Source organism: Nesoenas mayeri (assembly GCF_963082525.1).
Source record: "Nesoenas mayeri genome assembly, chromosome: 9".
NCBI classification, from domain to species: Eukaryota; Metazoa; Chordata; class Aves; order Columbiformes; family Columbidae; genus Nesoenas; species Nesoenas mayeri.
This window is the reverse complement of record NC_137557.1, coordinates 1,234,636-1,248,469: the sequence shown is the minus strand read 5'-3', so window position 1 is coordinate 1,248,469 and position 13,834 is coordinate 1,234,636. Positions and strand designations below refer to the sequence as shown.

The window sequence follows — 13,834 nt, the reverse complement described above, 5'->3', positions numbered from 1 at the left end:
CAGTAAAATGACTGTTTCTGAGGAGTGTGAATAAATCAGTTCATATCATCAGTTGCACTGTCATCTTCATTCATTACTTTTTAAGGTTAATGAACTCTACCCTCAGTTCTACTCTGCCTTTTCCCCTCCTGCTCTGGAATGGAGCCCCAGATGCAGATGAATTGGGCAGCGGAGGGGGAAGCGATGCTCCCTCCAGCCCAGCCGCTGTCCTGGGACCGGATCCCTCTTCCACCTGCTTCATCCTGCAGCTCCAGCTGCTCTCGTGCCCTGTGATCTATTCCCCTCACCAGGCTGTGACGCTGTACAGGTGCCGAGGGTGCTGTGACATTGCTATTTGCTGAGAAATTTGCAGACATCAGAATTCGCTGTTTGCACTGAACCCGGGATGGTTCATCCTCTGCACATCCCGGTGTGGGGACTGGAGCGAGCTTTATGAAGGGTGTTCTGGTGGGGTTCTCTTCTTGTTTTGCTGGAGAAGTTAAGGAGGGTGGTAAGATATAAAGGAATGGCATTTTGAGAGGGGATAAGGGGATCTGACCCAGCTCAATATGTTGCAATGGGAAATGTATTTAATTGAAGTCCTAGATTGTACGTAAAGGATCAAGGAACAGGGATGGTATTTAATGCTGTACAACAAAGGCAGGCTTAGAATGAGACATGCTTGGTTCTGGGGCGTGTGATCCCTCTTTATGTACTTAACTGCTTTTGAGAGGGCAGACATGGGATTCTGGAAGAGAAAGAGCTTGTAGCTTAGTGTTTTCTATCATGACCTTTGAATGCAGAGATGTAGCTCCCGGGATGCCTTTCAGACTGCTCTTTATCAATTGCTGTGTGGCCTCAGGGGAGCTCCCGTCTCAGCACAGGTGACTCAGCTGAGCTCCTTTAGACGAGTTATCGCCATCCCTTCTGGTGCCTGAGCAAAGCAGACCCACAGAACGATGTCTCCTACCCTTTGTGAATGGTTATGGCAGCATGAGGATGCTGCCCGAGAAGCCAAATGCCTCTCTGCCCTTTGCTTGCCCTGAAGCCTGCTGTGGAGGCTGTCACAGCAGCACCAGCAGACCTGGCCGCTTGCCTCCTGCTTGGCAGGGGCACTGGAAACTCTCCTGTGTTCCTGCCTGCTGCTGCCTCCACTTGCTCTATAGTATCACAGTCAGTTGCTGCACCCTCCCTGCTGAGGGATCCTCGCGCAATAAATGAGGATTAGGATGTGCAAACTTGTTAAATGTATTTCCCTAATAGATCAATGTTCCTTGCTCACTCTATTGACATGACATGTTTTGGCAGTTGGCCATGTCTGTGGTTAAATGATTGTGCTTTTCAGTGTTGATAACGAACCAATTCCATAGTCTTAATGCAGAACTGAAGTCCTCAGCTGTGCTGGGCTGCAGTGGCACCAGGGCTCTCAAAGCGAGCAGCTTTGATACAACTTATTTCTGAATGAAGGAGATCTTTGTTGTATTTCAGGAACCAGTAGCAGTAATGGTCCTGAAACCTGGGCTCATTTCTTGAAGGTAGTAATCAGAAGTCGGTTGAGCTAGCAGAAGGGAGGTATACTTGAGCAGAGGTGGAAAACATGTATTATTCATTGTATCTGGGGGCTGCTCTCTCAGATTTCAGTTGCTGTGCTGAGGTGGAGATCTCAAAAAGGGGCTCATAGGCCCTGTAAATAAGGCCGTGTTCTAGCAAGTTGTTTCCTGCATTGCACAGTGCTCTGCAGAAGATAGCGTCAATGTAGGAACAAGATTTGTGAATAAGGATGATCAAAACTCTTTTGGGATCAAATTGTGGTGCCAGGTCTTTGTTTTGATGCTTCTGGTTCCTTTGTGATCTCTAAGTGCCAAAGAGGAGGGGGCTTCAGTCTGGGAAAGGACTCTGGGTGCTCCCAGGACACTAATAACTGATGATTGTCAAAGATAATCAAGGACCAGCTATGGAGAAGGTATGAAGCAAAAACTTTTCTCTTGTAACATGAAAATGAGTTCAGCTGATCGTCCTAGAAGCATTGAGCCAGCAATCTCAAGATGGTAAACTGAAACGGGAGTCAGTATGGAACAGGTATTCCTCAGAAACCCAACTTCGGAGAGTTACTGCTCCCAAGGTTTTGTTGTTTTCTAAGAAAAAAAGACACCACCCGCCCATTCTCAGATCTACAAAGAGTTAAGACTATGCTGATAGTTTATTTTTTCCCCTCTCTGGGTAGTATATGATTTTGTTCTGAAGTTTCTCCCCTTTTTTGTTTGCATGTTATTAGTGAATTTACAAGCATGAGTTGTTTCTCACATTTAATGATTTTCATTGATTGTAGGCCACTCACAATTGTTTTGAGTAATCACGGGCTGCGTTTTGCTGGCTACTCATTTGGATTCTCTGCCCTCTTGGAGTGAAATACCTGTGCTGTGTGCAGCTGGTGGCTCTGCTGGTGCAACCGGCTTTCCCGAGCGTTTCTCGAGATTTGCAGAAGTGTGAGAGATCATCCCTCTCACATCCATGGACTTCACGGAGATTATGATGTGAGAAGCTTAATGTAAAGTTCCACGAGGGGTTGGAGGAGTTGCTGCAAATTGAATGAAAATCTGGTATCAAGTATGAGATGTGATTGTTGAAAATGGTCAGTTCCCCCTGAACGGCCTCTGTGGTCCGTGCTGTTTTGGGCTGTTACACAACAAACCAGCAATCACCAGTTTGGGGGTATTAGTGGTGAGCTGGGGGTTGTGCTGGATATTAGTGCTTTTTTTGTGGGATTTAGAGAAAATGTGCTCTCTGGGAGTAGGGAGTAAATGGCTTTTAATGGCATTAGCATAAAGGCAAACTTACAGCATACTAATGATGAATAACTGACTGCAAAATAAGGTGATGAGAAGAGGTCAGACAAATGAGAGTGTTTTTTGTGATCACATCCAGAGTCTCTTCGCTACTCGGCTCACGATAGTTTAACTGTGTACTGCTCTGGTGTTTGGGGGGACAGGGGGCTGCGCTTTCTTCTTTGTGTGTTTTTGAGTGCCTGCTTCTGGGAACGTGCATCTATGTCAATATAAAATGGGCTCCATGCTGGATCCAGGGACCTGTTACTGGTGACAGGAGCAGACTGGGACTCTTGTTCCCCACCAACCACCCACTTCATCCTTAATAGCACGCTTTAACTTGTGGTCAGACTAGAAGATCACAGTAGGAGCCTTCCAACTGAAAAGATGATATTCTATTCTACTTTTTATATAACAGCCCTGCTCAGACTTCCGTTTGCAGACATTTTGGGCTTTTAAGTCTGAGAACTTGGGAGAATGGCTATGGTGCCATCTGGGGCTTTGGCTCAAGATAAGCCATGCTCTCCATGGCTCAAGAGCAGTGAGCTTAGGGAGGTGTGGGGCCCTGCTCCTGTTCCTGGGACACCGTGGCACAATAAACCCCAGGAGGTGGCTGTGGAGGTGCCGCCGATGCACATGGGGGCAACAGCACCTGGTGCTGCGAGTGGGGGGTCTTTTCTTCTCTGAAGAGAGAAATGGACTAGATACCTGCAAAGTATATAGTCAAACCAAAAATACCGCCTGGAGGGGAGAAGAGCTGATGCTGCAGCTAAAAAAGTAACTTCTGCGTTTTATGGATTTCTTTTATCTCCTCGAGCTTAATGCTGGCTTAATGCAGCTTGCTGCATATCATTTAGAAACACAATTTATATCCTCTTTCATAATTATACTTCTCATTGTTTGGTAATGCTCTTTATACCTTATTTAATCTTTTTGTTTTGTCGGACAGCTGTAACATTAAGTCCATAAAAACAAGACATCAGACCGAAGCTGTTTTCTTTTGCTTGTGCTTTGAAATATTAATTTGTTAACATATAGTAGTAGAATGCAGAAAAATAAGAAAGAAGCTATCAAATATATTCACATTCTGCTGTGTTTGTTTTGTTAAGGGCCAGCTGTATTAATTTCCAGAGGCTTTGCTGTGAACATTTGAGCTGTTTGCGTGTTGCAGTTGCACACTCTGCCCCTTGCAAAAAATGGGGTTTACTGACTGTCCTGAAATGGAATTAATAACTCCTTGTTTCAGTAGCCGTGTACACTGTCTAATGACTTCGTGCTGCCTCACAGAAGTTGACAGAAATGTGGGTGAGATTCTGCTCGGGATGAGGGATGTTTAGATTGGATATCAGGAACAATTTCTTCCCCAGAGGGCTGTGGGGCTTTGGAGCAGACTGCCCAGCCAGTGCTGGAGTCACCAGCCCTGCAGGGGTTGAAAAGGCCTTTATTCGAGGTTCTTAGGGACACGGGTTAGTGCCAGGGCTGGGTTGTGGTTGGACTCGATGATCCTGAGCGTCTCTTCCAACTGAAATGATTCTGTGATTCTATGAGAGCCACTGTGCCAACAGGCTGCTGGGGCTGCACTCGGGTCTAGTATGGAGTTTATGTGGTTCAAAGTCTGCATGTGCGTGTGACTTACTGCACAGGACCCACAGACTACAATGCATGGGGCCTTAAGCTGCTGCTTTTTGTTCAGATAGTTAAATCACCTCTTTGCAAGTAACAGTTCTTTGAAGGCAGTGGTGGAAAAAATAGTGTTTTTAAAGGGAAATCCCACGAATGCTGGCTAAAAAGGTGAAATAAACCCCCGTTCACCCAAAACCTGTATTCTGCCAAGGTTTTGCTGTAGGCTTATCCCGAGTCGTAGAATCATAAAATCCTTTCGGTTGGGAGCGACCCTTCAGATCATCCAGCCCAACCCTGGGCATCCTTTGGGTGCTGGCGCTGCTGCTGCACGGTGCGGAGTCACCAGCGCGGTTAGTGAATCCTGCCCAACAGGTTTCCTGGGCAGCGGGTGTTTGTTCCACTGCTGTGATGTGTCACAACACGCGTTTCTGTTTTACTGAAAGTGCTGCCAGGGATGCTTTAATTCCATAAATATTTTCCTTCTAGTATTAAATAAGGGTCTGACTTGCCTTAAAGCCTTTGCAGTAAAGCACCACAGCAGGCAGATGTGCACATCACAACTGCCACTGTTGAGAATTAAACCAAATTAACTGTAAACCATTGAAAAAAGGGGCTCGTACAGGGACCGGCTGTTAAACCTGTGACCACAGCTGTAACTTTTTGTGAAAGATTCTTGTAGGGTGCAGGGCTAAGCTGCTCCCTGGTTGTTAAAGACCTGATTGCACGTGGGGACAGATTAGAGCAGAGCTGGCCGGACGGCCGCGCTGCCTGATTTGGGGCGGATTAGATGCTTGTTGAACGCAAGGCCGCGGATGGTTGGTGGTCAGAGCTCCGGCTTAGTGTGCCCAGGCAGCAGCTCCGTTTATTCCCCATCGAGGAGCAGTGTTGTCAGGTAGAATAAATAGCATCGGCCTAGCGTGCAGGATTTGGTGAAGACCTGGACTCAGCGGGGCTCGGATGGCGCTTCTCCTGGCTTCGGAGGCTCACCATGTGCTGGGCAGCGTGGCCACCTCCGAAAAGGTCCAGCTGGCACAGATGGGTTTGTATCTGGTTCAGCATTCGATAGGAACGCGGCTGCTTTGCCAAAGGACACGTGTGTACAACTGAGAATTATTATCGTTGCTTGAACAAAAAAAATTAAAAATAACCTTTGTGTTCAGGTCTGGTTTGATTTAAATGGTTATTGTGGGAGGAAAAGATAGACTGGTATTTTGATGTTATTAAAAGCCATTAAGCTACATGATGTCTGTTAGGGTGACTTTAGATTGCCAAGGCTGCATAACTGGAAACAGAAGGGACTCCGTACTTTCTAGAGTCTTTTTTTTTAATTTCAAAGTAATGCTTTAAGTATACAATATATCAGCATAATATTTTATCTGGATTTCTAATTACCTTTCTTTATTCTCGTAACCCAAAATACATTATATTCTAGTTTAACTTAGTTCCTTTTCAGAATTTGGGCAAAAAAAAATGCACAGCTAGTCCTTGTGTTATGAAATACCATACGATGGAAACCGTGTGTTGCCTTTTCTAATTTCAATATATATCTGCATTGAGGAGATGATTTGTTTACTCAGTATTCGTGGTTTATCTAGAGGATGAAATGTGTTTCTGGAACCAGGTTTCCTGTTCCTTAGCAAAAGCATTTGTGAATTGCTCTTCTGGAGCCTTATCCTGAGTGGCCTCTGCTCACTCACTTCCCCCCATTCAGCTGCTCATGTGCAGTGTCTGTCTTGTGGATGTCGGGCTGGAGACTGAAATTAGTGTGTTAGGAATAGATTTGAAACAGACTTTTTGTTTGTGTGCTTACATTTTGTAAAGAGCTGGAAGGAGAGGGTGGGATATTCTGTACATTGTTTCCAGAGTTGAAATCCAATGGGCCTTTGAATGGTGTGGCATTTCTATTCATGTAGTCTGTTCTTTAACGAGGATTCTTTCTTTGTTATTAACACCTCCACAGTGGGGATGTGCAATTAACTTTCTAACATGTTTACTATTCTTATTTAAATGTTTGCATCCTGATGGTATTTTCTTGGAACTGGACAAGTGCAAGCAGGAAAGACAGGGCTTACTTGAGCTCTAGACTTACTGCAGGTGCCATTTGAGGAATGGAGACAACTGAGATATTCAGCAGGAGCTGCATTTCTTCCACTCTTCTCTATTTGTGGGGAAACAAGTGTTTTAAAACCTATTGTATATAACTTTGATTCTAAAGCCTTTCTGAAAACAGGTATGTGAAATGCAACTACAAAAATGGCAAATGTTGAGGCTATTGAAAGAGTGAAGAAGAAACTGGATCGCCTTCATGATTTTTTTTTCCATGGTTTTGTTGCTTGTAATTATCCAAGCGTGGCCCATTTCTTGCCCGTCTCACATTAAAGAAACGTAGTCTTCTTTCTTCTGCCTTTTATTAGTGGTCCTCAACAAAATGCTGGTGAAACCAGGCTTTATTCCTATGACAACTGAGCTGATGACAATAGAATGACTTTTATGAGAATTAGTTATTTTAGTCAGACTTTTAAAATAACTGATAGGCTTATGGGCAAAGCAGCAGATTTTCTATGTTGAGTAGCTTGTTGCTAACCCTCTTCCTGAGCTAAAACCCTGTTGTAATCAATCGCTCTAGTAGTGAAATAGCAATGTGTGTGCAGTTTGTGTGCTGGGCTAATGCAGCCGTTCGCATTTGTGTATCCACACACACCAGTACAACCTGTTCTTACCGAGAGCCTTCGTTCTGTGCTGGAGCACAATTCTCAGTTGGTTGTTAGGTAGGAATGCAAGGCAGCTTGGTCAAAACTCAGTTCCAAAGTGAAAGACTCAGAGGTGTGCATGATATGTGTGTATGTACATATATATATATATATATGTAGTAATATATATATATGGAGTAAGTTTTAGAGGCTTATTTTTACTTAATCTTTGCCCTTTAAGGTTGAGTTTTCTGTCCCTTGTGGTGTAGAGCCTTGTCTCCATGGTACTTTGTGCACCTCCAGATAGATACAAGTGAAACCTGCCACAGTCAGTGTGTGGATACTGTACAACAGCTGTTTCTGGCTTGATTTGTGTCACTCTTCTGGTTCACCTTAAAGCATTTCCAGACCCACCCATGTGATGATTCAGGGAAATCCATATATTTACAGCCATAATAAAGGACAAACTCACTGCGCTCACATACTTCTGGGATGCTTTCAGGAGAGTTCAGTTCTTTTCAGCTCAATCTGTGTCCCCTCATTCCTCCAAGAAAGACAACAACTCAGCAAAACCACCACTTCTGATGCGGTTGTTTGACGTGGAGTTTGGCTGGCCAGCCAAAAGGGCTTGTTGCGAGGGGGCTGGGGGAAGCTGGTCCAGCAAGAGCGGCTGTTAGTGCTGTGCGTGCCTGTGTTCAGGATGCCGCTCTGGCTGTGTCTGCCCCAGCGCTGCTGTGTGATGTGCTCAGCACCAGCACCTGGGGCTGGAGGGCTCTGGACAGCCGGGTTCTTGCTGGGGGAGCTGAGAAATAAAGCCTGGCTCTGGCGGAGAGCGCTGGGAGCGGGGGGTGGGTTAGGCTTTGTTGTGCTACCAGAAGTGCTGAAGAGAAGAAGGGTGATAAGAAGAAATAAAGACAGAGCCAGATGGTATTTGGGAGCCAGCCCACATCATCTGGGAGGTGAATTGGGAGCATTAGCGACTGAGGAGAGGCTGTGGATGGGTGAAAACAGGAGATGGTAATTTAAGAGCGTGCGTATATTGAGATCAAGAGGAAATGTTATCTTGGTCCTGGTGTTTGGAAAAGTGTAGGAGGGAAGATGTGAGATGAAATGGAAGAGACGAATGTATTTGAGTTAAAACACAGAGAAACAAAGCCTTATCATCCCGGATGGGATGGGCGGATAAAGGGAAATCAGAGTGTGTGATTGAAATTGGGTAGCAGGATGGAGAGGGTGTAAATGTGTGTAGCGGGGAGGAGGGGGTATGTATTTATAACTCCGTTAACAGCTCCAACAGTGTCAAAAGCTCAAGAGATAAGCGACAGGATTACTGAGCCCAGAGCAATGTGGAGTTGGAATGATACTGTCACCATTCAAAATATGCAGTGCCACTTTAAAATTATAGTACTGTGTATAATATTGTAAAAATATTTAAAGGAAGTAAGCATGGGACAACTATAAAATATTTCCCTTCAATATATTGCGAAATTTTCTTTGCCTCCTTTGTTGTGAAGATGTTTAGACAATTTTTCTTAATTTTCCGATGTAGAAAATTAGTTGTAAAGAATTAGAAATTGTATGTCTCCTACACAGCAAATACTAGTTCCGGTCATTAAAAGTGCAAGTTAAAAAATGTATATGCTTTAGCACGTGTTGGAAAGCCAGTACATCTTTTTATTAGTAGAAGGAGATGGCCATTTACTTGGCTCTGTTCTGTTGTGCTTTGCAGTTGAAAGATGCATGAGTGTCATGCAGTCTGGGACTCAGATGGTGAAGCTGAAGAGTGGAACCAAAGGGCTCGTTCGGCTCTTCTACCTGGATGAGCACAGGACCTGCATTCGATGGCGACCATCCAGGAAGAGCGAAAAGGCAAAAAGTAAACTCTTAATGTTTCTTTTAATTTCTTGGGCAGTTCAGTATTACAATGTGAATTACAGAGGGAGGACTGAACAGTATTTTTTGGATAAATTAAATGCTTTTTGATACTTACTTTAAATGTGAGGTGATATTTACTTGAAGTTCTTCAAGAGTGACTGGACTTCAACCACCTACCAAAAGTTCGGGATTATGAAAGGAAGGGGACTGTAGTTCAGTCAGATGTCAACATTTTCCATGCGTTTATCTGAATTCAGAGCAGGGAGCGCTCAGAGAGCTTTGCTGTGCCTGCCTGTCCCTGAGGCAGCCAGACGTGCACATGGTGCGGCCAGAGCAAGGATAGGTCTTGAAATCAAAACCCTCTTTTGGATATGGAGATGTATATTAAAAATATTTAATGCCATTTAGCCTAAATAACTCAGAATTGCTCAAAAGCAGAAAGAAATGGGGTAGATATCCAAGCACATCAGCTTTTGGTTTCCCTTTCCCCCGCAGTTGTCATCGATTCCATTTACAAAGTCACCGAAGGGCGGCAGTCCGAAATCTTCCACCGCCACGCCGAGGGGAACTTCGACCCCAGCTGCTGCTTCACCATTTACCACGGCGGCCACATGGAGTCGCTGGATCTGATCACATCCAACCCAGAGGAGGCTCGCACCTGGATCACAGGACTGAAATACTTGATGGCTGGAATAAGCGATGAGGACTCGCTCGCTAAGCGACAGAGAACACACGACCAGTATCCTTTTATGAGCCTGAGCCTGTGTTTCTGGCTTGTTTTTCAGTGACCTCAGCACAGGGTGTCCTTTCACCTCCCATTTGGTGACCAAAACCCACTGGTTGCAGTGGAAACATGGATTATGGGTTTGACATGGACACTCCTCTGTGCAGTAAAATGTCAGCTGTGCTTTAGGGACTGGGTTAAACTCAGTTAAGTCAGGAGATAGTCTTGCATTCTGTTAGTGAAATTCTTACTGAAGGGTCAAAACAGTAATTTCTAGTTACCCACCTTTCCTTGACGTTTTTGCAGCTGGGTCAAACAGACCTTTGAGGAGGCTGACAAGAACGGGGATGGCCTGCTGAATATTGAGGAGATCCACCAGCTCATGCATAAACTAAACGTTAACCTGCCCCGCAGGAAGGTCCGGCAGATGTTTCAGGTGCGTGGCCTCTACCCCATAGCGGTGCTGTGCTGAGATAGTGCCGGTTATGGTCTATTTCTGGCCCAGAGATAGATCTGGATCTGCAGATCCAGAAGAGGATCTGTAAGTTGGGACTTAAACTCTGTCCTTTCCAACACCTCACAGACCTTTTCAAACTCTTACATTTTGGAGACAAAGATGCATCAGAACATTGTTTTAACAATGTGAACCACACAGAACACTATTAATATTACTTTTTCAAATGCATTGTTGTTTTCATCTCTGAACTGGATTGTTCTCTGTTGGCATTGCTGGACAATGAAGTTACTATGTTTCTATTGAAATATTTTCTCATTTCCTTTATGGAAAATTGTTTAATAGAAACTAGCTTTATGAAAATAATTAGTTTTGGTTTGTTGTTTTTTTTAACAACTTCCTCTTACTGAGCCAGAATCAATGTTTCACTTCTGTTGTCTGAAAGCAGTCACCATATTCCACCAGCCTTAGTGTTTACTGTGGGAAAGATAAGCCAAGGACATAATGAAGACCAAAATAAAATCTTAACTCTTTAAAAACAGTACCAGGCAAAAGCTGGTTTACTACAAAACATGAGGAAGTTGAAGAATCTTCTGTCATCAAAAGTTGTTTATCTGGCATAAAATTTGCATTTGAAGTATATTTGTGGATTATAAATTACTCCCCAAAAACCTGGAAAGTGTGGAAACTGGTTCAGTTGTGTTGCAGAGGTGCATTTGGGTTGTACTTGTTCCCACAAGTTAGAAATGTCACTTGAGGTGTAGTAGATATAAAATTATTTAAAATCTCATTGGACACCAGATAGCTGGATATTATTGATAGAAGGAGTGCTGAAAGTTTGTTTACTGTTCAGGGCTCGGTCCTAAAGGCCTTACCCCACGAGCACTGCTTGTGCCTGCGGTCCTAGGGACCTCCAGGACGTAGAGCAAAGTAACTCTGGGACAAATCCTCGCCCCTACGTCTGGCTGCTCTGCGCTGTTCTGGCACCTGGTCTGCTCAGGTGGCACATTTGAGGGACTTGGTGTTACAGTCTTGGACATGGCACAAACAGCCCCCAGCCTGGGGGGCGCCGACGGCTCCACAGGGGTGACCAGGCTTACGAAACAGCCAGGTCCTGCATCTGGGAATGGAGCATGGGGCTGCTGCTTTGGTGTGTGTGCACCAGGAGTCGCGGGCTAAAGATCAGTTCCTCCGATAAGAGAGGTTTAGGTGAAGGGAAAGTCAAACTGGATCCTTGGAAAGCAAAGTGCCCAGAGATGTGTTCATCGCATCGGCTGTTGGACAAGCTCCTCTTCTATACAGGTGAGACTGGTCACCAACTGGAAGAGCTTTCTTGAGCAGGATGAGGATACCCTCCATCTGGAGAAGAGCCTGTGTTTGCTGTAGCGGGGTAAAGACAAGCCAAGGGATTCAAAGCCAGTGTTAAAAGGACTCTGCACAGATGGTGTTCTGACCGGAGCAGAAGGAAGCACCATTTTTAACAGAACGTGATGAAGGGTTTTATAACTACAGAGAACAAAATGTTATATACAGCTGTGAACGAAGGACATTAGTCATGGGAACAACAGCACATTTCTAAACAGTTTTCACTTTGTTTCCATTATCTGCCCACATCCTCAAACTTAGCGAGAGTTGTAGCGTCCTTGAAGTTCATTTTTTTTGTGGAGACCTACATAATGCTTGACAGCAGTTCTCCAGAAGATATTCTTTGTTTTGAAAATCCAAAGCAATCCTCTTAGGCAGATGTTCACAGTAAAAAGCTTGTATTAACATGCTTTAAGTACTTTTTTCTTCTCTTCCTACCTCTGAGGATAAAAATCTGCCATCAAGGCTGGGGCTATTTGGTGTATACTTGGGTGTGGAGTCTTATTGCTGCTGCAGACTCGTCCCCCACACTGAGTGCTGACAGGGGCTGGGAGTCGTGCCATTTGAATTAATGGAAATGTGAGACTGATGTCGTCCTGAGTCTTTTAAAATGTCAAACTCTCCTGTTAGAGGAAGCCATGAGGTCAAATTATTATGTTCCTTGCTATGTTTTAATCCAGGATAACTGCAGGGCATACAGGAGAGTAACAGAGGTCAGAATAAAGCCCAGGGTGAGCCTCTTTACAGGGAAACAAATTTAAAACTAAAGACAGAATTGAAGTTTTCATAGAGAACCTGTCTCTCTAGAGTTTTCACAAAAATAGCCGATAGATCATATTATCATGTTGCAGATATTTTAGCACACTAGGATTTGAGTCTGAACGGAGTCTGGCAGATTAGAACTGATTAAATTTCTGTGTATGTAAGTCCTGTTGTGCTTTGTTCCCTGAACTCACCTGTGTTCAGCAGCTTACCTGAGTGTCTTTGCCTCTTAGGAAGCAGACACAGACGAGAACCAAGGAACCCTCAACTTTGAAGAGTTTTCAGTGTTTTACAAGATGATGTCCTTGCGTCGAGATCTCTACTTACTGCTCTTAAGCTACAGTGACAAGAAGGATCACCTCACTATGGAAGAACTCGCTCAGTTTCTAAAGGTGGAACAGAAGGTATGGGAATACAATGCATCCACATATAGGTACATATAAATATGTTCAAATAGAGGGAAAGGATTGGATGGAATGTTTGTACTTCCAGGAGATGCCTTTCAGGAGTGAAGGTCTTGGCAGATAATACTCTAAACTAGGATGATAGGTGATATATTTTAAAGCTAGAAACACATGACAAAATAAGAAGAGGGAACTATTTCTAATTATCTACAAGTGGTGTGCCTGTGCACGGCTTAATGCAGCAACGCGTCAAGATGAATCGTGGTGCTTGCATATCCTTTCCTGTAAGCAAAATTTAATCCTACAATATTGTTACATATCCCTGGAGTTCCCAAGTATCAGTAGTAGTAGTAATTATAAGGACTGCTGCTTTAATTATTAAGACAGCAGTTTAAATATTGGCAAATAACCACCTAAATATGGCCTGAATATTGATTTAAGTTTTAAGATTACGCTGCTGTGACAGAATGCAAAGATGGGCAGCGCACCAACCTGGTGACAAGGACGTGTCCAGGATTCCATCCTTTTTTCCCCTTCTGTCTTCTTTCCCAGCTTTTCTTGAGGAAGGTCAGTTTTCCAGGTGTTCCTCGCAGGTGTGTGGGACTTGCGCAAAGAAAATTTTGCACCCGAAGGTTGAATTTCTGTCTGAAGCTCCTCAGAGAGAATCAGTTGTGAGAGGTGGGGCTCAGGGAACCACAGGAACGGACACACTGATAAGAAATTAAAACCAAACAAAACCATAAGTAACTTAAGAGGCAAAGTTGAGTCAAGACCAGAGATTTTCCTCTGATGTGCTTATGAACAAAACTTTTTGAACAAAAACATCTGTAGCCATTCCTAAATATGTTGCTTCAGTGGAGATTTTCATGCCCATTTTGAAAGAGACCAAATTACTACCAAGCTGGTCTGTGGAACCCCTGGAGAGAACTTGTACACTGGACAGTGAGAAGCACGGAAGGAACCTTGTCATCCCTAGGACTCGTTTGCTTCTGGCAGCTGGTCCTGGGTGCTTTGCTCGCCCTGTGCAGCCTTGCAGAGTATTGTTCCGAAACAGCCTCACACAAATGAACACTAACATCCCAACCTGCTCGAGCTTCCTGGGGGCAGCTGCTGTGTCTCGCCTCAATCACTGC

General features: G+C 44.3%; 1 protein-coding gene across 2 annotated transcripts in view; it reads left to right on the top strand.

Moving 5' to 3' along the window:
* Nucleotides 1–13,834, top strand: part of PLCH1 (phospholipase C eta 1) — a gene marked incomplete at both ends in the record, with an annotated part of 60,262 nt that overhangs the window by 12,713 nt on the left and 33,715 nt on the right. For both annotated transcript variants that reach the window (XM_080349823.1, XM_080349822.1), the window contains 4 exons: nucleotides 8,847–8,993; nucleotides 9,488–9,731; nucleotides 10,023–10,152; nucleotides 12,531–12,701. In XM_080349823.1, the coding sequence (XP_080205949.1) occupies nucleotides 8,847–8,993; nucleotides 9,488–9,731; nucleotides 10,023–10,152; nucleotides 12,531–12,701 (692 nt within the window). The remainder of the gene's footprint in view (nucleotides 1–8,846; nucleotides 8,994–9,487; nucleotides 9,732–10,022; nucleotides 10,153–12,530; nucleotides 12,702–13,834) is intronic.